The sequence below is a fragment of the Myotis myotis genome, unplaced genomic scaffold (assembly GCF_014108235.1).
Source record: "Myotis myotis isolate mMyoMyo1 unplaced genomic scaffold, mMyoMyo1.p scaffold_m19_p_5, whole genome shotgun sequence".
Classification (NCBI taxonomy): domain Eukaryota; kingdom Metazoa; phylum Chordata; class Mammalia; order Chiroptera; family Vespertilionidae; genus Myotis; species Myotis myotis.
This window is the reverse complement of record NW_023416357.1, coordinates 44,575,795-44,600,168: the sequence shown is the minus strand read 5'-3', so window position 1 is coordinate 44,600,168 and position 24,374 is coordinate 44,575,795. Positions and strand designations below refer to the sequence as shown.

The following is a 24,374-nucleotide window of genomic DNA, read 5'->3' as shown; positions in this document are numbered from 1 at the left end:
ATATCTTCCAGCACATTGAGAGGGGCCTTATCTACCACATTAAAACGGGAGTCTTTATTCAGTAGGCCTGGAAGAGCTGCCAGACATCTTTTAGAACAGCGGTTCTCAGCCTGTGGGTCACGACCCCTTTGGCAGTCGAACGACCCTTTCACAGGGGTCGCCTAAGACCATCCTGCATATCAGATATTTACATTATGATTCATAACAGTAGCAACATTACAGTTATGAAGTAGCAATGAAAATAATCTTATGGTTGGGTCACAACATGAGGAACTGTATTTAAAGGGCCAGGGGGTTGAGAACCACTGTTGTAGAAGGACCTGAATTCAAACTATAGACTGCAATCAGGCTTTGTTAGGCACCTATGATACAATTACATACAAAGCCCTTACCCTCAAAAAACCAATGGTATGGTTAGAGAGAGAGAGAGAGAGAGAGAGAGAGAGAGAGAGAGCGCAATTAGAGTATAGAAACAACATGTCCATATAAAATGAATAGAGTGTTCTCTTAGAGCAAATCAGAAGGCCGCCAAACCCAATCTTGGGAGCAATCTTGGGAGGGGCATTTCAGGGAAATAGTAAATGAAATCCAATTGGCATCTAAAGATGAGTTTGGCAAAGGAGGCAGGGACAGAGAGAAAGAATATTCCAGGAAGAGGAAAAAGAATTTCAAAGACCCAGAGTGGAAAGCCGAGAGACCAAATGTAAAACCAGAGCTTAATTAGCTAAAGGGGCAGTGGCTAGTGATGAGTCTCCATAGGAACCTTGAGGAGCCTTCTAGAGATCAGTTTTGCATTTGTATCTTGATCTTAAGGGCAGCAGTAAGCTATTGAAGGATTTTAAGCAGGAGAGAAGCTTGTCCATATTTGCAATTTTTGAAAAATCACACCGGTTGCAGTGTGTAGTCAGGATTGCAGTGGGACAAGCCTGAGGGTAGGGAGACTATTTAGGAGTCTGGTACAGTAATCCAGGGGAAATTTAATGATGGCCTGGACTGATCGGGTCAGTGAGTATGGAGAGGATGAACAGATATGAGTGACAAATAAATGCGAGATTATGAGTGAAAGAACCCAAGAATAGTATCTGGTTTCTGGCTCTCACCTGGGCAGGTGGAGGTTTCATTTTCTGAGACTGGGACCACAAATGAGGACTAGGATTGAGGTGAACAGGTGAGGTTTCTGTGGGACCTCCAAGAGATATCTCTTAGACCAGTGAATATACAGGTTTGAAGCCTAAGATAATGATCTAGGCTAGAGATAAAAATTGCAGGATTATCATCATATTAAGGGCACTTGAATCCACAGTGCCTTTATCAACTTTCCCGGGCGGAAGTACAGAATGAGAGATTGAGAGGGGAAACAACAGAACTCCAAACATACTAACACTCAAAAGACGAACAAGGGCAACAGAACTGGATGCAGGATATCAGTTGGTTGGCTATTACAGTAGCCCAAAGGAGACAGTTTGTGGACATATTCAAGAGCAGTGGCATTTACTGTATTCTAGTGGCTGGACCTTTAGTTTTCTTAACTGAAACTTTTGAAAACTAGTTGGAAAGGAAGCAGCATTTCATAGTTATGTTTGCTAGGTCTCGGTTAACCAAATTAGGGGTAGAAAAGAGCTGGAGGAATCAAGAATGAATCTGAGGCTCAGCCGGCGTGGCTTGGTGGTTGAACGTAGACCTGTAAACCAGGAGGTCACAGTTTGATTCCCAGTCGGGGCACATGCCCGAGTTGCAGGCCTGATCTCCAGAAGGGGACGTGCAGTCTCTATCATCATTGGTGTTTGTATCTCTCTCTTCCTCTCCTTCTTCTCTGAAATCAATCAAAAAATTTTAAAAAATATAATGAATCTGAGATTCCAACTTTAGGCCTCTGGAAAATTTTAATTTTTTTATCTGACTTAAGAAAGATAGGACTTAGAAAAAGTGTTAGATATATTTGAGTTTGATACATGTCATCCCTCTATTCAGAGAGACCATTCCAGCTAATCCCAAATACTCTTTTTCCCATTCAACAGGTTGAAATATGTCCAGTCTCCCTAGGAATATCTCTCTAGGAATAATTCAAATTATCAAACTTTTAAAAAAGAGATAGGATGTATCTTTTGGTACATAGTCGGATCTTTTGGATCAGACTACTCAAGTATTTCCTAAATATCGGCATTGGTTTCCTACTGCGATTGGGCCATATTTCAGCATGATTCTGGCCATCCCCTTTGTTAGTGAAGAGTAGCTGCCTTCTCTGAGTAGAAATAGCAACAAACAATTATAATTTAAGTTCTAAGACCAGTTTCTAGTTCAGTTCCAAAAAAAATATTAAACTCCAGTAGTTACCTAGAGTATGAGAATAGTTTCAAATCCCCATCCTTAGTGAAGAAGTGTAAAGCCTATTTGGGGGCAGCTGGAATGGGACTAGAGCAGGAAAGAATTGAACCTATTAGAGTTTTAATGAATAAATGAAACTAACGAAAGAAGAATTTGGTGAGTGCTTTGGCAGCACATATACTAAAATTGGAACAATACGGAGAAGATTAGCATGGCCCCTGTGCAAGGATGACACACAAATTCGTGAAGTGTTCCATATTTAAAAAAAAAAAAAAAAAAAAAAAAGAATTTGTAACTCGCATATAAAACACTGGATTTAGGAGTTTGGAACTTGACTTACTATGTGATCATATCATAAGAAGTACATTAAAATATTTCTCCTAAATAGACAAACATACTCCTTTTATCCCTGTTGACATTGCAAAACAGGCCCCTTCTTTTCTATCTCTGACTTAAATATATTACCAAGTGGAATTATCACAAACTAAGTTTGTGATTATGTAACAGCTCCATTTGAATAATAGCAATTAAACTCTAAAATGAATAATTAGGATTAATACCTCATACATTTAACAAGTCCATCCTGGAAGGCAGTCCTGAGATTAGTGTCTTTCTATTTGTGAAAGACATTAACGTTGTTCATATTTACACTTGGATGTTTTTATTGAAATGGGAGAGCTTCTGTTGTTGAGTAGGAAACCAATGAAGTAAAATCAGTGGGAATAGTTTGGCTTGCAAAGGAGGTATCAATTTGGCAAAATAAAGCCACTGAAAGTCAGTCACATATATTTATTTACTTTGAGTCTTTCATCAAAGGAATAATTTATATACAAAACCCTAAAATTCTCAAAGTGACCTACCATGGGACTGGCGAAGGGTTTTAGAGCAACTTTCTTCAATTGGGAAGTCTTGCCACAGGGGTCAGAGGGAAGGAGACTTTCTTAAATTTCTACTAGGCTTCAAACCTAAATGTTCGTTGGCCTGTATGTTCATTTGTCAATGTTAGTGGAAGAAAATACAGTATTGTGGTGCGATGAATGTACGCAAAATGGACTCAGTGCACTCAGAACTGAGTTTGTAATCCGCCTCTCCTGTCCCTGTGCTAGAGTCTTATTCAGAAGTTTCGCTGTATGCTAGCAAACCCGAATTATGTATTAAAAGAGTCAATCTGCTATTTATTCATTCTCATAGCATTCTCACTAAAAGAGAGGCAAAGTTTGATTCCTATAATTTTATTGCGTAGGCAGCAGTGTTCCTTGAACCAATTAGATTTTCTTCTCAGTTATGTATAATAATCAAAATAGTTTAGTAAAATGCATAAAATAAAAAAGTTCTCATTCTTTTGTGCTTTAAAAAAATTAAGAGTATTAACTCTCTTACCTTATGAAGTACCATAATTTTATAGTTTTGAGTAACAAGAAAACTTCTCTTGTGAATTTACTATAACTTGTGCCACATTAAAAAATAAAAAAGAACATTTCTTGTTTCAACCAAAAAAATTGGAGGAAGGGGATGAAAATACTTTGTCCCCTCCTTTCTTCCTTTTATCATAAGAAAATTTTTAAGAAGAAAACTATATCTTTTTTAAAACTTTAAATATGTTTTTATTGATTTTAGAGAGAGGAAGGGAGAAAGGAACAACTAGAAACATGCATTGGTTGCCTCCTGCATGTCCCCTACTGGGATCTAGCCTGAAACTTGGGCGTATGCTCTGACCAGGAATCCAACCAGTAACCTCTTGGTTCATGGCTCAGTGCTCAACCATGGAGCCACATTTGCTGGGCCTGTATCTTGTTTTTATCATTCTACTGAACATATATCTATTATATAAAACCACAATATAATATTTTAATAAATACTGATGTAGATATCTTTGAGCATAGACCTAATTTGGGATATACTTGTAAATATCTAATTGTGATCTTTGTATAGCCTTTTGTTCATTGTTACCATATTATGTTTTATTTTGATTTTCATCTTGATACATTTACTGTATTATAGTTCCTGAATCTTTAGTTTTCTTAACTGAAACTGTTGCAAACTAATGGTCTGTTGGTGTTGGGTTGTAAATTTAAGGCTTTGACATGAATAAGATTATAAATACTTGTTAAAGATAATGTGTACCAAGTAATTTAGTTTCATACTAAGGTGGTCATCCATGTTTTAAAGTCTGAATTGATCGCAACTCTGATAAGGCAGGAAACATGTAGCGGCAGGTTTGTAAGGCATGTTTTCTTCACAGGCATGACGTGAGCAATGGTAAAGCTGCCTTGCCATCTAGTGGTGGTTTGCAGATGTCTCTGCTCTTCAGGGTATGTTTTTCAAAGGTTTTATTTTTAGCAAGACTGCACTATAGCAGGCTGACCTAACACTTTGACATAGTAATAACGCAATAAGAAGAACAAAAATTAGAAAGAAATGTCCCCTTTTCTACTCGGTGGTATTATTGATTAGAAAAAGCTCAGTATAAATCACTTACAATGAAGATAAAAACAAAGCTTAGCTTAGGGTAATAGTCAATATGTTAAAAGAAAAAAAGTTAAAATGAATCAAAAATGAGAAAAATGGTTATTTAATCTAACACTTGAAACTGAAAAAGAAAAACAAAAAGAAATGTTTTGGCAAGCTCTGGTTGAATGTTTCTGGAGGTCGATTTATTTAACCTATTTCTGGAAATAAGCCCTGCATTTTGATGATACCTTCATAACTAAGTATACCCATCTGCTCTGCTGTTCCTAATCAGACTCTGAGAATGCAGCTATTTTATTATCAGTTGGCACCTGGTTTACTGTATTATGTATACAATAGTTAAATAGTCTACATGCCTTCTCAGTTCCCTTCTGTTGTTATTAATCTTCATATTGTCTTCACTCCCAATGGTTTGTTTGTCTTTCCTCTTTCCTTCCTGACCATGGCTGTTTCAGAAATTAGTCTTGGGAAGTACTCTAACCTCGGGAACTGCTCCCTTTCCCTCTCCCAGAAGTTGTAGATACTGTCTTTGATCTTAGATAACAAACTAAAAGATTAGTTTGAATATCTTTTCTTAGTTTGAATAAGATACTGAAAATCTCAAGAAGAACTGATTTACTGAACTAACACTATCAATGTATATGTAGTTTAAAAATTACAACATAAAAATGGCATTTCTCAGAACTAAATGCACCAGGATTTAGAGAATGGAGGTGGGGAAAGCTTACTTACTTATCAAATTACCTATCAAAGTTCAAGAAATAGAAATTAAGTTTAATTTTCTTACAAAATGTAATTTTGAAACTTTAAAGAGCAGAGATTCTAAATATTAAAAATAGAGCAGGTCTTTCTCTAGTGTAAAGATAAAAGCGGCCTAACAGCTGGCTTTGATAATGCTTTCCTGCAGTTGTGGTAATAGTTTTTTCTGGCCTCAACTATTAAAATAAATTAAAACTGCTCAGCTTGAGCAACTAAGTGAGCTTTTTAACAAATTGCAGCTTCAAACAACTGAAGTCCTTGCAGCAGTGACTGGACGGAGAGAGCTGAGGAGGGAGAGCCGGGCTTAGAGTCTTCACTGAGGTTTCCCTATCAGGATGGAATGAAATAGTTTTCTCTCAGAAATCCTTCTTTTTTGTTTATGTGTTTCTCTTCTGTAGGGAGAAGTTAGTTTGGCCATCCTAGACTAATACTGGTTTTGCTTTCACTTTCATCCTATAGGTATAACGATATTTAATATTAAACAATAAAATACCATATTTTAAAATTTTACCTGTGGTGAGAGTTAATCTATTTTTCAAATAATTTGAAATTACAGTTTTTCTTTTGAAAAATATCTAACTGAAAATTTTCCCAGAGTGCTGAAATTTTAATAAGAGCCCCGTGGGGTGCAATATGTATACCAAATTGCAAACATGCAAAGGCTATTTATAACACAATTTAATTTTTTATTTAAGGTTGGTTACAGAAATAAAAATGGTCTATTGTTTGAGAAATTAAAGATAAGGAATAATACAAATTTCCTGTGTAGGTGGGATAGATTTGTCTTAAGTATACATTAGGATGCTTTCAACTTTTTAAAAAATGGCTTATCATTAGGTAGTACTCAGGGATAACTTATTTTATATTCTGTATCAGGGGTCCATAAAACGTGAAAGCCAGATAGTGAATATTTTAGACTTTAAAAGCACATCTCCTCAACTCTGTTGTTGTGAAAAAGCAGACATAGGCACTATGTAAACTGATAAGCATGGCTATTCCAGTAAAACATTATTTACAAAAACGAGTGGTGGGCCAGAGCTAGCCCGTGAGCCACGATTTGTCCACTCCTGTTCTATAGGAATATGGTCACCACGCCATAGCCTGTAAGAGACCCAGCAGGTGGGGTCCAGAGCACTTTCTCCAAGTGTATTCTGTGCCTGCGGATGTGAGAGTCCTGGAAGTCACCTACTCCTAGTGTGTCCATGTTCTTGGGAGTGGGGATGTAGGACTAGAAATCCTTTATGTCTGTTGTTTAGTTTTGTTTTTAACAGATGAATCTTTCAAACTGAAATTTGAGGACCATTGGCTAAGTTTGCTGATAGTATTCAGCAACAAATATTGCTGCACCCCCCACCCCCACCCACTAGAGTTTCTGCTGCAGTAAACAAGATAAATAGAAATCCCTGCCCATATAGAACTCAGAGTCTACTAAGGGAGACAGTCAATAAACAAAGTAAATATTTTAAAACATATGATATGTTGGATGATGGTCAGGGCTAGGGAGAAAAATGAAACCGAAAAGGAAAGTAGGAAGCCTTGCAGAAATTTGGGGTAGGGTGGCCAGAGAACTCGTCGAGAAGATGCCATTTAAGTAAAGACCCAAAGGAAATGAAGGAGCATGCAGTCAATATCTGGGAGGACTGTGCTAGGCTGAGAGACAGGAAAGCATAAAGCCCCTGAGTTAAAGCATGGCTGGTTTTTTGCAGGGACAAGAAGGTCTGGGTAGCTAAAGTGGAGTGATAGCTGGGGAGAAGAGTTAGATATGAAGTGTTAGATAACAGGAAGCCTTATCAGGTAGTCTTTATAGGTCATTGTAGGGATTTGGGGTTTGACTCCGATTAGAAGGTTTGAACAGGGTTATCATGGTTGCTATGTCCAGATTAATCTGTAGGAGGGAAGGATGGGAACAGGGAGACCAGTTTGGATGTCATTGCAAAATTCTGACAAGAAATTATTATTGCCTGGACTAAGAGGGTAGCAATGGTAAGAAATGATTGGATTCTAGATATATTATGAAGCTAGAGCTAACAGATTTTGGTGGTTGTTGGGACTTGTGTTAGGAGGGAAAAGGCTAAATCAAGGGTGCCTGTTCAGCTGGAAATACGGAGTTGACATTTCTCATGTAGGTAAAACTTCAAGAGGAGGTGTGAGGGGAAATAAGTTTAATTTTGAACTTAAGATTAAGATGGCTATTAGATATTCACAAGAGGTTGAATAGGGAACAAGATATCAATGTTTGGAGTTATATGTTTAAGGCTTGGGCTAGAGATGTAATTTGGAGAGTCGTTAGCATATGGGTGATAATTAAAGCTGTGAGCCTGGATAACATCACCAAGATAGTGAGTATAGATAGAGATAGGAGCTCCACAAGGATCCCGGGCACTCTGATGTTAGGAAGTCAGGGAGCTGAGGAGGAACCAGCAAAGAAGAATGAGAAGGAGCAGCCCATGAGATTGGAAGAAAACCAGGCAAAGCGCTGTCCTGGAAGCCAAAAAAAAAAAAAAAAAAGTTTCAAGGAGAAGAGAAATGATCCGCTGTGTAAATGCTGCTACAGTCCAAACTGGTTGAGGACTGACAGTTGACCACTGGCTTTAACAAGAAGGTCATTGATGGCCTTGCTAAGGCAGTTTCAGCGAAGTGAGGGGATGAAACCCTCATAAAGGTGGACTCGGATAAGCTGGAAAGAAACTAGAGCCAACAAGTATGTCCAACTCTTTCAAAGAGGTTTGCTCTAAAGGGAAAGAGAAATGAGGCAATAGCTGGAGGGAGATCAGAGAGGTCAGAGAAATGCTGCTGGGAGTGAAGTGTCAGCTGTTGTAAACTGCTCATCCCCTGGAAGGACAGCTTTGCTGGCACCTGTGGGAAGAGAGTGTGACACCTATTGCCAGGTGTCATCATCCATCTACCAGCAATCAGGTATAATCTGGAGTCCAAGTTATAATACCAGGGAATAGAGTAATCAGATGTCCTTTGTACATAGTAGGATACTTATCAAGAAGGAGTAAAAATAATTGATTACTTAGAATTCCCTCAAATGTGAATACCGTTTTCTGTCATTTTTATATCCTATAAATGATTTCTGACATTACAAACACTTTTGACATCTGTAAATATTTTTCTACTTGAATTTGTATTATAAGTTTTATTTTGTACATCTATTTAAGACACTCGTATTCAAAAATATATATTTTAAATTGGAGATGGAGAAATAACTTTAGTTTGTACAAGTTGAATTCGCTCATCTTGCTTATTTTTATACTTTTTAACGTTAGTCAAATTAGTAAACTCTACTTTCAAAAGACTTTTTGGCACATTAGTAATTTAGAAAGTCTTTCTGTTCTGTAGAAAGACTATTTTATATAGTTTAGACATGAGTAATTTCAAGTATAGACTTCAGGTTTACAGGTAAGTAACCAAGTGAATATGAGAGTACCACTTTATTTCTAAAGAAAGTAAAAATATACAGGGGTGAGCAAAAGCAGGTTTACAGTTGTGAGTACACGAAACAGAGTTTACTTTCTATTGTTTATTAATTATTGTATTATTTATTTGTATTAAAACTGTAAATCTACTTTTTCCCACTCCTGTATACAATCTGACACTTGTATCAGAACACCAACCCCATAGGACAGTTTCTTTAACAAATGTTATCATTGCATGTGAATTTGAAGGCACTCTTAATCAGTAGAAATTTTCCTAGCATATCACGATGTTCAAAGGATCAGGCAAAGTAGCATTTTTCTTTTGCAGTGGAACATATAGGTAAACGATCTGTCTCACACACTTGCATCTGGAACGAGTTTAGATGGAAGTCTGACTATAAAATGAGGAAAACAAAGAAGGGTACACTTTTGCATTCTTTAATGAAAAATTAAGAGTGGCTTATAAAAATTATCGTTTTAACTTCTTTTTTGGTTGAGTCAGTGGTAATTTATCCTAAATGATAAATCTCAAATATTCCTTTTCATACCCGTAGTGTTATTGTTTTTTAATACACTAAGGCTGATCTGTCCTTGTGACTTCAGTCAGCAGCGGGAGGCAGCACAGAGCTGACTTAGCATAGGATTCCAGCTGCTTGTCCCATGGACACCAGAGAAATGTGTCTGTGTGTGTTTGTGAGTATAAATTAATCTAAAACAAAATATTAAAGTTTTTGTAGAATATCATCAAACTTACATATTTTATTAGACCAGCAGCCAGCATAGTCCCCATTCTCAATCCACAAGTCCACTGTCACACACCTGTATCTAACATATAGTAATGAAGGCTTCAGAAATAGAATCTGTTTGAAAACGCCCATAATGTAAATTAGCAATTTTGATGCTTAGACTAAATCCATATCAAAAGTATAACTCAGTGCTGAATTGCCAAGATAACATCTAGGAAACTGGATCTGTTAATATTTTGCAGTCACTTTATGAGTTGCTTTAATTGTGTTGATGATGATAGAATATCTAAGATGTATGGGACATAAACTACATATTTATGCTTATCAGCAGAATATGCCAGCACAAGTATGTCATTTTGTGAGCTAAATTAGTTTAATACTAGTTGGAATTAAAATGTGTTAATCAAGAGTGTCTTATTCACTAGGGTGTCAGTAATGTCTGATGGAGATTGTCATGAAAAACAGAAAAGAAACTAGACCAATTAAAATACATAAATTGTAAAGTAACTTTGACAAAATTCATTTGCTGCATAATTTAGGCTTCATTACTTTTCTACAGAAAAAAATTCTCATGAAGAAACCTCACAAAGCATCTCATCGAATTATAAATATAAAAATATGTGAGTGTTCTTACTATGTATAAGATGTCTGAAATGAAATGTTAAGTCACAACATTCTGTAATGATTTTTCAAAATAATATTCTCAGTAGCACATGATTTTAAGAACAACACACTTAAGAAAAAAGATTGTCTCCTAAGGGAAATATAGAATAGCAAAATAGAGAATAGAAATCTGTATAGGAAAATCATGCACAGCAAAGAGAACTGTGCATTAACTAAAAAAATGGACACAGACTGAATAAAAAGTAATATTTAGTTTTTTTAAGTTTATGCTTTTGGATAAATATTACAGTGAATATATTTATATTAATTTTCCAGGACTATAGGTAAATAATCATAACCTGTCATATTTATCCTTTTCTAAAATTATTTTTGGGAGTTTTTTTCCTTGAAAGATATTAGAATAATTTTTGTCATAGAGTATGTCTTATTCCCTTCTGTCTGCTTAAACAGTACATCGAAATATCAGAAGAAAGATTAAATGTGTCTAAAGCCATGCCTGCCCAGGACCAATAAGCTAGATATTTGATCTTTATATAATCAATGGAATTACTGAACATAACCCATATTTTGTCAAGTTCTATATTACTTTGTATTTTGTGTTTCTGCCTAAATGCTGATTAATTTTTGGCAAATAACCATTTTCTAACAGATTTTTGGAGTCAAGATGGTTATGTGCTAAAGACAATTTGATATGAAGACAGCAAATGTCTAATGTTCTTACTCAAATATGAGCCTTTTTTTAATGGAAAGAAAATATATAAGCTGTGGGGGAAGGGAAAAATTTCCCTCTTTTCCCTGTTCTTCTGGCTGGTCTAATCAAATTGACATGAGACAGATGAACAGATGAAAAAATCAAATTTACTACATATGTAATATAGGGTTCCATAACAATATGAGACCTGAGGAAACCAGGCAGTTGAGTTTTATATGTCATATTGAGCTAAGGAGAAAGGGCGGGGGGCGGGGGGGGGGGGTAATGGTTTTAGGCTCTACAAGGGAGGAAGGCAATTCACAGTTCACATGGAGATGGAAAATAAATGTTTGGGCCATCTTTAACAATGGGACACGGAGGACTTTGATCATAGGGACCTTGCTAGATTCCTCCCTATCACATACTACTTCATATTAAACTTACCTCTGTGTCCCATTGTTACCTATTATGAGAGCTCCCTTCCTGGAGCAGGTCCTCTATCTAATTCTCTTTTAAGCAGTTAGGGGGAAGATCGAAGGTTCTTCCTGAGTCTCAATTTCTTAAAAATAGCCAGCTTAAAATGATCAATACTTCAAAGAGGTATATTTTGGAGTGACAAACTTTGTTCCCCTTCAGCTAAAACATGTTTCTGAGACCTAAGAATTATAGCTTTTTGATAGTTTAGTCTGCAAAGACTGTCTCATGTATAAACACAGCACTTTATGAGACAAACTGTGAGATAAGCTGCTATACGGAGTTCTTAGCAGTTTTCCTGGCTGGCCTATGCTTCAGAAAAAGATCACTAAGGTACCATACTTTCTTTGCCAAATCATCCCTAAATTAAGCTGACATTCTTTTTGCCAAAGAGTTATGACTAAATATTAGTACTCTATAAAACTGCCTAAGAATTATTATTTCAAATTCTGCACCCCAGAAATAGTAAGATAAACCTGAAAGCAGTAGAATAGAATAAAAGGCCTTATTACTCATCTGTATTGTAAGTTCTCTTCTATGTTGTTGATATGTATATTGTAATTATAATTCAGTATCTTCTCGGTCTCTCCAACACTTGTTCATTGCCTGCTTTTACTAGGTCCTCTGGGAGATAAAATGTACCCTACTTAAGCCAGCAGAACTTCTCCCTCTATACATATTTTATAAGCATTTTCCCTAGAAAACCGGGCATACTATGCCAATACTGTAGCTTACAGTTTATCATATCAATAGATACTAGCTGTTTTTAACAAAACAATAAACTGGTCAGGTGAGATTTTATACACGAGAACCAAGCTTTATTACATCTTTAGCTGGTTTTTACAGTCTTCCATCAATGTTGCTCATTCACTGGGTCCATGAGCCAGCTGTGGAACCAACCAAATATTTATTGAATGCTACTCTGTACATGCTCTCCCAGAATGTGCTAACTGCTTCCTTTCGAAACCTCATTAGAAGTTATCACATTATAATGAACAGTTTGATTATAATGATGATACTCTTCTAATAATACCACATCCATTTACCACCATTCCCCACCCAGCTCTGCTATTCCCTGTTGACATTTGACTTTCAAAACACAGACTACTAAAACTACATATATTATCAAAGCTCCACCAAAAATGTTCAAGAAAAGAGAGATAAAGCTTAGTGAATGTATTTATTTCAGTTGTCACATTTCTTTTCCTCCAGTAAATCCAGATCACATGCTAATTAGTGCTTTCTATGCAAATTAACTTGCTTACCTGAAATACCACTGCCTCTTCAGCTTTTCATGGTTGAGTGGTAGCCAGGGTAAAAAATTCTATATTAAGTGAATGGTTGCACAGTTGCTGGGAGGCCTAGGAAGAAGTGCGAAGTCAGACAATTTATTTGTGGTCAGTTGGTTGTAAGAATGAAGTATGTGTACCTGCCTTTATTCTATAAATGTATTGCTGCAGTAGAATGTTACAGCAGTAAGAAAACTAAAGTGCTAGTTAAGAAATTTGGTCTGTTATACATGAATAAGCTATTAAACTCTACCGAGCAAAACTTTCTACTCTACAAATATGTCAAAGGGCATATTCAAATAAAATTATAAAATTCCAATTTTATTATAATTATACAATAAAGAACTTGTAAAACTTCAAGGGATTTTATGAAGAAGTCATTTTTGAAGTGAGTGTTCATTTGCTAAGTTGTTTTGAAGTTCTCATTTTTTTAAACTTGGTAATTGTGTATTTCTTTTAGTCATTTAGAAAGATATTATTCATTATTCTTTTCAAAATTAGAAGCAAATTGCACATGAATAATTTTGTCCTCAAAAAAGTTCAAAATTACTTTGAATTACATAAATTGTGCATAATTATATACTTTAGAATATACCTCAGACTTCTAAATTTTCAGAAGCATAAACTAAATGCTACATTTGTTCCCTCTAAAGAAGTTAGTGTTATTCTTCTCTTCATCACTGATACGTTCTAAATTATGCTCATAAAATAAAACATAGTATATAGAAAGTGGTTAAATGATTGGTATTTTTTAAAAACTTTTATTTATTAATGATTAAAATTTTTCTGTATCAACTTGTTCTTAAACGCTAAGAGTTAAAGGGTTTCTAAAGTCATGTCGAATATTTAAAATATGATTTAAGGTGATTTATACATTGCTACATCAATTTTAAGGATCTAGGAAATACCAATTTTATGGATAAATTACATTTTGCCGCCTCACATTAAGGTGATGACTGCCTGATACGGTTTTGTGTTCTTTCCTCTGAAGTTGGTTTTCTACATATCAAGGCACATGTCTCCCCGCAGTGTACTTTATGACATGGTGTGAACAATGTGCAAAGGAAGTAGAGGGAAAGGAGCCTAGGAAGATTCTTTAAAGAGGCAGTGACATTTAAACTGGCCCTTGGAGGATTAATAGAAATTTACTTGGCAGAGAAAGGAGAGTACAGAGTATTCTCAAGAAATAGAGAATATTCTGCTGTGGATAAATCATATTTATAGGTTTTTTAAAAGCTATTAGTGTTAGAAAATGTTAACAACATTTGAGCAATCTAAGATATCTACTTTGATCTTGTAAGGAGTGAGGGCCTAAAATGATCCTTATCACCTGTAATTTGGGTACTGGTAAATTATTTATGAAACCATTCCCTTGGAGGGAGGTCTGGGATCTTCAGAGAAGGAAAGAATTGGACTGAGAAATCTACCTCCAACTAGTGCGGGGAAAGAGGAAGGACTGGCTGCTTCTGATCTTAGGGATTGAGATAAAACACTAAGTTGCCTGTGGAAGACCATGTAAGAGGGAGACTACTACATCCCACTAGCAGAAAGGGCAATGAAGAAGGGAAAATCTCTCTTTAGAAAATAGAATGTAAGAAAAGCAGAAGTGTAAAAGTCCATGAATAATTCTTGATATAATGGAAACTAATAATCTTTTAAAATTGAATGACATTTATGCTGAAGTAAATTATGATTATAAATGTTGTGTTGTTCTTTAAAAGACTATTTTGAGGAAATGAGATAGACACTTGATTTGTATTTCTGTTAGTCTTCTTCCCTTTCATTTTGTCATCAAATATTTATTGATTTTTCTGACTTTGTATATATTTTTATTCACGTTGAGTTATCCCATTCATTCTGGGCAGACAACTTAAAAACATAGAAACAAGAATTTATGCCTGTAAATGTAGTTTCCGTATGTCACAGTGCTAACTGTACTACTCTGTTTATCATATAAAGAATCTTACTCCATGAATTTTGTCAATTTGGAAAACTTTTTAATAGCTCTATAAACTAGGGATGATGTAATATGAGTTTTGAGGGAAGGCACCAGATTGAAATATTTTCTTCGAGTTTTCATCGATACTTGCCATGTGGTGAAGAGAACATTCTATTTGTTCCAGATTAGTGGACTGATGGTAGAAAACAATTTCCCCAGAAAATTCTTTCTCCTATTAATTACAAAACTGCGAACCTTGAAAAGTCCTAAGCAGAGGACGGTGATCTTTATCTACTTTATTCACTGATATGTCCAACCACTAGGACAGCGCCTTCATAGGTATTTAATAAATATTTGCTGAATGAACTAATCTCTAGCACACCTTTTAATCAATAAGTACAGCTTTTAAAATTCTCCCTATTGACATTTGCTCTGAACAAAGAGCATACTTGTTTGTTGGAGTATTTTTTTCTTCAAGTGGGTTTTCCATTTTCTCTGGAAATGGAAATAAGTTTTTCCAGCTCCTCAATAAAGGTGGTTTGTGCCTTAGGAGCATATGCTTTTAACTCCACCCCCCACCCCTCCCCATTCCCACACACTTCAAATACTTATAGATATTTACAATATACCAATATTTATATTTAAAGGTTGTGCTGGGAATAATCAACACAGAATCATGGGTTTTATTTTGTTAATTTTTCTAAGGGACTTTAGAGATCATCTAGTCCGATTCACTCATTTTAAGGTTGAAAAAACTAAAGCGCGGAAAGGTTATGGGCTCAGGCCCCTCTGTTAATTAGTAGGAATGCAAAAGCTAGAATCCAGAGCTTTGACTTCTACTCAAATGTGTTTTGCACACACAGGAATAACTTTTTCAAGGGGAAGGCTTTTCCAGTTAAAATATTGATTCACCTCATGACACCTTTATGCAAGTATTTGATGCCCAAACTATTAAAACAAATTTTTTTGCACCAAATATAAAGAGTAAGCACATTTCATAGCCAAGGATTTTTTTTGAAGAACCTACTCTTCTGAGGTTATTAAAGTAGGGAGTATTCACGTCTGTCCGTAGATGGACTATATTGTTATAGGTAATCTCTTAGATTCATATTTTACCATAAATAATTTAAATTTGTTTTACTACCTTAAATTATATTTGAAAGTAAATTAACTTCTGAATAGTGAAGTACAAATATTTGTATAAATATTCTCAGTTGCTAGTATACAAACTCTTTTGAGTTCTGCTGCTGTGTCATTACCTCAAGAAGTAAGCAGTTGAGGACATAAATGGTTAACAGATAACTTAATGTAAGGATCAGTTTGAATATTAAGAGCTTATGTCATAATAGCACTAATTTAATATTAAAAATGCTTTATAGCCTAAATATGTTAGGATTTTATTTTTCAGATGCTACTTTTAAAATAGCACTGGGAAATATATGTAGCCATGAACTACAGACCTAATTTCTAAAAGTGTTTTTAGAAAATACATTATAAATGTGGGATTTAGTTATATAAAGTACTATAAATCTGGCTTACCCAAGCCTTTGTTAAATTGACTTATATTAGTTCATTCTTAATGAACTTATATTAGTTCATTCTTAATATTTTACTTTATAATATTCAACACTTTATAGTTGATAATTTGCTTATATTCCATGAAAGGAATAATCTTATATTCAAGTAAGTTATGTATTGTGATATAAGTAGACAAAATTATATTATAAAAAATAAATAAACATTGAATTTTTAACAATTTTAGGAATAACTTCAAAAATTTTGGTGCCCTAATCTGACTGATCAAAAATATTCTCCTTCCACTCAACATTGACTAATCTCTAAAATGATACTTTTAGGATGTTTTTCAGATGGTTCTTGGACTAATAGAGTCAACATATCTTAAGCAGTTTCTGATTCATCTAACAACATAAGTTGAATAGGATTTTAATATGAGACCAATTTTTGTTAAAGGTACACACTTCATAATGTGCTAGGCTCAAAATATATAAAAAATTTCAACTTTAAACATTTATAATCAATTTTGAATCACAACAAACCCTTGATGAAGTAAAGCCAAAGCTCTTTTTACCACAGTGACTCTTAGAAAAGAAATATTTTTATCATTTTAAACAGAACTACAAAATAAAGGGTGAAGAAAGTTGGCAACTTTAAAATTATTAAAGGAAATTGATAACAAAACTGGATAGTTCAGTCAAAAGCATATACTTAGAACCCAATTTGTATAATGATGTAGCCAGTAAGCCTCTTCCTGAAGTCCTTGAGCTTCAATTGCCTGAATTTCTTAATTCTTTTTGCCAATTAGATATCATTACCTTAATAATAATTCACATTTAAAAATTGTTTTACTATACTTCAGTCATTTTGGTGTTTTTTACAGTTTTCTCAGAAAATTTCCCAGATAGGCTACAGAAAAATAAAATATAATGGTAATTTTTCTTCAAAGCATTTATTCTACTGAAAGCAATCACATATGGAAGTAAATTGATTTATGTTTTGTATAATTCTAAAAAATTTTAAAGCAGTTTATTTTCAGATCCGTATTTTACAGTGTGCTGTTTTTTATGTGTTTGTTTGGTTGGTTTTGTTTATTTGTTTGTTTTATTTCAATAGCCTTTTATGTCACCTCGGTACCCTGGAGGTCCAAGGCCCCCATTGAGGATACCTAACCAGGTAAGATTTATGTGCTACTTAAGTTTTTGTTCATTCGTTTGTTTGTTTTTTTTTAAGAATCAATAAATATCTGGAAAATGTCACAAATATTTTTTACCTATGAAAATATTAAATTACCCTTTATCCCATTTAATGCTACTACTAGTAATATATAATCTACTTCAAGGGTTGGCCACTATGACCCATAGGTTGGATGACTGTTTTGCACATGAAGTTTCATTGGAACACAGCCACACTTAATTCATTTATGTATTGTCTATGGCTTCAAAGGAAAATCAAGTGATCATGAGAGAGACCTGCAAAGTTTGCTGACTCTTAAGAGTCGACCATGTACTTTGAACCTAATTTTTAAATATGTATAATTTTCATAAATGCTGGTTATGTTCTCATTTAAAGGATGGCAATACACTTTTCTATGCACATACTTTGATTTATTTTTCAAATATGTTTTCAGTATCATGGCTATAACATTTACATCAATTTTTCCCAATTGACAAACCAGACATATAATTAGCTGCTTCTAGAAGGGTTAGCTTTATTCATAAATAATTAACAATGGATCTCCCAACATTTTACCAAAAAGAAGCTCTGAGATTTTATAAACTTTTGTCCTTGGATAGTTTTTTTTTTTTTTAATCAGCATCATAAATATTTATTCGCTGAAGCAAATAAAGTGTAATTTTTACTTGCAAGAAGTTTATAGTTTAATTTTAGGATACAGATAACACAAGAAGAAATGAAATGTTTAACCACATGGAATAGTTATGTCAAGATAATTGTTTTGTCACTTTCTCTAATTCTGTTATTTGTATACCTCAGCATTTTCCCAGATTTAAAGTATACCCGTTATCAGAATAAATTCTCTTTTTCATTCTTACGCTTTATTTTCACTTTCCTTCCTGACCAACAAAATAAGAAAGTTGTGCTTCCTGATACATTTTATAGCAACAGAGCCTGCTTCTCTCTCAGCTCTCACTGAGATTATGCAGTGTCCTTGAAGTGCCCTAGTTTGCTGGTTCTCCGCTTCTGGTGCACAGTACGGAGTGCCAGCACCCCCTTCCACCCCTAGGGACAGCCTTAAAGCAGAGCTGGAAGTCCTCACATTAGCAGCTGGAGGAGTTTTCTCCTCCAGACTGAATTTGCATTCAGAACATAGGGCTGTGGGAACATGCATGAAATAAGGAAGGGACGTGCACAGATGCCAAGTGTTCGAACATACGGGAGTTTTGTTTTCTCTGTGGGTGAACCTGTATATATTGACATGTCTGCTTAAATAGGCGCCTGAGTCTTTTAAGTTTCTTTTCAAAAGACAAGAAGTTGCACCTTTTATTGAAGTCTTCATGGTGTTTTAGACTTCCCATCCATGAGTTTGTATGTTACATACATCTAAGAGGTTCCTGAAATTCTGAAAGAAATGTGAATGTCTTGTAGTAGTGTATTGTTAGAATTTTTAACTTCATATATTCCATATCAGTAATGAAAATCTGACGGAATCATTGGCGTTGCATCCATTTGACCTTGTTGAAATGCGGCTATTTATAAGATACTGTGCTAGGCTCTGTATCTATAGAGACTGACAACATGAAACACTTTAGGAAGAGGAGTGGATTGTTTGTGGGCATGTGGAATTGTAAATCTAGAGTTTTTTAAAGAACAAGTTTATAATACATCTGGATTTATAAAAGAGGCAATTAAAGAGTTAAAGGTAATAAAGAGTTATGATACAGGCACTTTTTCCTCAAGAATTTCAAAATCTTTACCTAAGGATATTTTAAAACAACTGTACTCTTCTGTGAGTGGCTCCTTTTTCATCCCCCCAACAACAAATATTTAGTTAACTTCATTAATTCAAACATCTAACTTTCAAATTTATAATAATTTACATTTATACTATTTTCAAAAATAATTTTCTAAGTATATTAGTTCTGTTAATAGTGTAAACATACAGTTTTAGGAAATGTTTAACCTATTTAGGAGCATGACCCTTTCAAGCAACAAAACGGTTCTTCAGTTTCATTATGTAGTCATTAAAGTAGATATTGGCAAAACTGTTTTTGGTGATTAATTCAAATAATGTATACAAAAACACAAATATATTAAATAGTTTTTATTTGGTCTTCATTTATAGTGATCATAAACTAATGAAATTTTGTTTTATTGATAGATTATGCCTTAAAAAAAAAAAGTGAAATATTAACCTCTTTAATGGTGTTGACTATTCATTTGGAATATGTTAATAGACATTCCTTTAATAAACAGATCCTTCAGAATTTTTAATGATTAGACTATAGATTTTAATAGAAGGTCTCCTGAGATGGTTTTCATGGTTCTGGACTAAATTCACAATAGTTTATATTTATATTGTTTGTATATTCATAGGACTGAGTATTTAGAATATGGTATAGTATCACTATGCAAAAAAGTATATGAAGGAGTCTCTAAAATGATGAAACGAAAGTCAACTTACAAAAATATGCAATTTGGTAAAGAATAAATATACATGAGAAAAAACATATGAAGCACAGATGTTAAGTTCAAAAACCATTTTTTACTATACAATTTTACGCTGGAATTAGTTCAGCTTTCAGAATGGGCCATTGGTGTTGAAGTGTCCACAACCTGGAGTAGAGCAGGTCTTTATCCTCCTCATAGATAAAATGTCTAATCAGAAAAATTCACAATATTCATTCAACACCATGCTGAGAAAACCAAGGCAACCAGAAATATAGACTGTTAATGAGTGACACCAAGAATAAACTATTGACTTATTGATCCTATAGAATTTTGAGAATTTATACTCTATTTCTGACCATTCCTAAAACTCTGTCAACAGGTATGTGAATAGAAATAACACATAATTAATGCTATTGACAATTTTATATTTTAAAGCTGAGTTGGGTATTCAAAATTACATAAAGTCTAACTATTTTGCTGAAACTCTCAAAAATATTTGTCCAATAATAGATAAGTGGTTAAATAAATTATGGTATATCTAAATGGTGAATAGTATGCACCTATTAAAGGGCATGCTATGGAATTAAATTTATAGATATGATCAAATGTTTATGATCTACTAATAAATGTGAAAAAGAAAGCACAAGATGTATATAGTACAACAGCTTTGCTGTACATACTCAGCGAATTTCCTCCACTCATGTGCCTCCATCTATAAACATACATTTGTCACAAAGAGTATAAGAACCATATCCTTTATTTCTGAGTGGTAAAATTATGAATGATTTTTTTATTTTTAAAGTTTGTATTGAGCAGGTAATAATTTGTGATTATAAAAAAAATATTAGTCTGGTTATTCAATATTTATCCTTTATTAATTTATCCTTTATTAATATTGAATGTATAGTTTTTACAATATAAGGAAAATATAATGGATGCTGAGTATAGATAAATCTTAAAAAGGATTTACTTCATCACTTTTCAGAAAAAATCAGCAGGCATTTGAGCAGGAAAAAAAATCAGTGGGACATTTACTTTTATACTGAAAATAAATTTACTATAGTCCCATATAACCAAGGTATTTTAAACAAGTTACATACTTACATGCTCTTTTTCACAAGTTCTCTTATCCAGGATAAATGCTATTTAGCATTTCCTTTATCGGTAATTTTCTTTGTATAATTTTTCATGTGTAGAATTTGACTTTTATTTAATGAGGATATGAAAAGGTAAGAGACAGACTTCAGCTGCAAAGAGAAATAGGCTCTACATTGAGTAAATAGCAGGAGTCTTATAGCTAAAACTGTAAGGAGGACAACTACAGCAAATCTCTAACTTTAAAAATTAAATATGTTCCATGTGTTTAACATAAATTAGTGGTTAATGATGAAAGCATAAAGTAAGTTTCTTTGCCAGTTCAAAAAGATCCCTTTCTATCAACTGGGATCTCCTTATTTATTTGTTTCTTAGTGATAATTATACTATTAGTGTATTTAAATTACTATGTGAAATCTAAAAAAGCAAAATGTGTTATTTCTTTATGAATTTGAATTATGATATATTCTTGGATATATGTATTTCCAACTAGTTTCTACTATTATAGGACAAAGGAAATTAACAAATTCAGTGTCTGACAAAAAGAAATTCATTCTCCTTCCCAAACCAAGAAAAATTTACATAGTGAATGCTGTGCAGTCTTACTCAATTTAAGTTACAGTTATATAGAGCTTTTTTTTTTTTTTACTACTTTACTATTTTTCTCAAAACATATCTAATTCTTTTACAGCTGTTTTGTTACATCCTTTTAGGATATAAGCCAACGAGGAAAAAATTGCATTGCCATATTTTTGATTGGACATTTCATAGAGTTGTACAAAATTTCCTTTAGAAATATTCAGTCATTCAACAAATATCTGTTGAGGTTTACTATGTGCCAGGCACAATTTCAGATACGGGGCCACATCAGTAAACAAACTAATGAAAAGCTCTCTTCTGTGGACCTGGCATTCTAATGCAGCCCTGCCTGGGATGATGGAAATGTTCTGAGTCTGCACTGTCAGATGCAGTAGCTTCAGTGCTCTGAGCACCTGTGAGCACTGGATATGTGGCCAGAGTGACTGAGGAACAAAAAATTTAACTTAGTCATTTTAATTATTTTCAATAGCCACATGTGGCAAAGGGCTAACCTGAGATACAGAAAAAAGAAAAATAATATATCAAATGATGACTTGTGCTTTAGAGACAAATATCTATCTTGCTACACTGACGATAATATTTCTGTACTTCAATATCTTTTCGATTCATAGTGCCTTTTTATAAAAAAATTTAAACAGACAATGATGTTGTTGAAAGGACCTTAATTGTGTTAAGCATTTTAGGTGCAAATGCTAGCAATGCCTAGCAAGTCATTTTGGAGCAAGTCACTTAACCTGGGTCTTGGTATTTTTTACCAGTCAAATGAGAGTGGATCCAGGCATTTCTAAAATCTCTTCTAGTTCTAAATTTTCTTGGTTATATTATTCTATTTCTTTTCAAATAATTGAGGAGGCCCATTAAAAATTTGGGTACATTAAAACTGTTAACTGAATTATATCATAAAACTTTTAAAATTAATAAATGTTTTCCCTCATCATTGAATATTTAGTCTCTATGAGTAGACTATATGGTGATATTCAAGGAAATATACACCATAATCTCAAGTTCCTAGAGAGGCTTAGCTTTGATTTCATGTTCTTTGTAAATGAAATAATTCTTGTTTGAATCAAGAAATTCCTGCCCTGGCCAGTGTGGCTCAGTTGGTTGGGCATCATCCTGTGCACAGAAGGGTTGCCAATTCTACCCTGGTGGGGGGGCATGGAGGAGGCAGCTGATGGATGTTTCGCTTTCACATAGATGTTTCTCTCTTTCTCCCCCTTTCTCTCTCTCAAAATGAATAAAAAATATTTTTAAAAAGAAATTCTTTCATTTAAGTATTTCTGTTTTAATAAATTTTGTATTATTTAATCCTTTTTAAATTCTAGAATTTAAAGGTTATCATTTAAAACTTTTGGAGTATGTTGATCTGATTTGAAGCCCTGGCTTTGCTACTTAACAATAGTATAACTATAGACAAATAAACAGATTACTGTGCTCGCTTCGGCAGCACATATAATAAACAGATTACTAATGTAGTAAAGCTCAGATTCTCATAATAAAAAAGAATTAATAATAGCCTCATAGTATTGTTGTAAGCACTGAATGAAATAATAAATATAAAGAGCTTAACACAATTCCTGACACAAATATACCACCTCACAAGTGTCCATTGTTGTTAATATTATGCTGGTTATTATTAAACACCTCCATCATGAGCATTATTTTGTCTGTCAGAGTGAAGATCTTTTATAGACCGAATAATATATGCCAAAATATTTTACTAAACAAATCTGAATGGAGTTCATTTAACATGTTAAAAAATATGAAAATGATAACAAGATTTATAAATTTGTTTTTTCCCTGATACTAATGGTTTAAAGAATGCAGCAATTATGCCATTGATGTCCTTGTCTGTCATTCCAGGACTGATAAAAGTGTTTTAAAAGTTAAAGATTTTGCTTATTCTAAAAGACAGGCTTTTGAAAGACATGACATTGATCAAGATTGCTGTAGGATTATGTTATATTTTTTAAATGATGACTAAAAACAGAGAAAGACTTGTCAATTGTTCTGATAGTCCAAGATAAACAACAGAAAGCAGAATTTGGAAGAAAATGGTTTCCTGTGATAAAACATGGCATGTCCAGTGAGATTTAGAAATTCAGAACAAAGTCCAGAGTATAAAATTAACCACTTAGAGACTTATAAAAGCAAGAACTTCAAACTCACAACTGAAAATGCTATATGTTGATTAGTCATATATAGTCTGTGCTCCTAATTCATTTTTTGTCTAAAAATGTCTCTTTTTATTAAGTATATTGGGGTGACATTGATTACTAAAGTTATATAGGTTTCAAATGTACAATTCTATGATACATTATCTGCATATTGCATTGTGTGTTCACCATCCAGAGTTGAATCTTCTTTCATCCTCATATATTTGACCCCTTTTAACCTTTACTTGCCTCCAAACTCCCTCCCCTCTGGTAACCACCATACTGTGGTTTGCTTTTCTTGTATGTTCATTTGTTGTTTTCAGTTTTATATCCCACATATGAGTGAAATCATATGATTCTTGACCTTTCTGTCTGACTTATTTCGCTTCTTTATAACTTTTGACAGAGTTGGCCACTTCTTCCTTCTTGAAACTCCCCTCATGCTTTCTGAAATGTTGGTCTTGGTCCCCCTCTTAATTTCATACCTATTCACTTTTAGTTTCCTTTTTTATCTCTCTTTGGTATTTCTAAATAATTATATATTTGATCTTTTTGTCCTTCTCTTTGAAGTCTATTCCATTCTTATGATTTTATCACTGATGATTCCTAAAATTGTCCAATTTAAACCCTATTCCTTAAA

At 33.8% G+C, this 24,374-nt stretch overlaps 1 protein-coding gene and 1 non-coding gene across 7 annotated transcripts in view; both read left to right on the top strand.

Moving 5' to 3' along the window:
• Positions 1-24,374, top strand: part of SSBP2 (single stranded DNA binding protein 2) — a 222,080-nt gene that overhangs the window by 148,205 nt on the left and 49,501 nt on the right. For 5 of the 6 annotated variants that reach the window (XM_036308309.1, XM_036308314.1, XM_036308310.1 and 2 more), the window contains one exon: positions 17,370-17,429. The exons of the other annotated variant lie outside the window; for it this stretch is intronic. In XM_036308309.1, the coding sequence (XP_036164202.1) occupies positions 17,370-17,429 (60 nt within the window). The remainder of the gene's footprint in view (positions 1-17,369; positions 17,430-24,374) is intronic. 6 annotated transcript variants of the gene reach the window in all.
• Positions 2,486-2,588, top strand: LOC118657114. Its single transcript, XR_004967853.1, has one exon. It is a non-coding gene; the product is annotated as a U6 spliceosomal RNA (small nuclear RNA).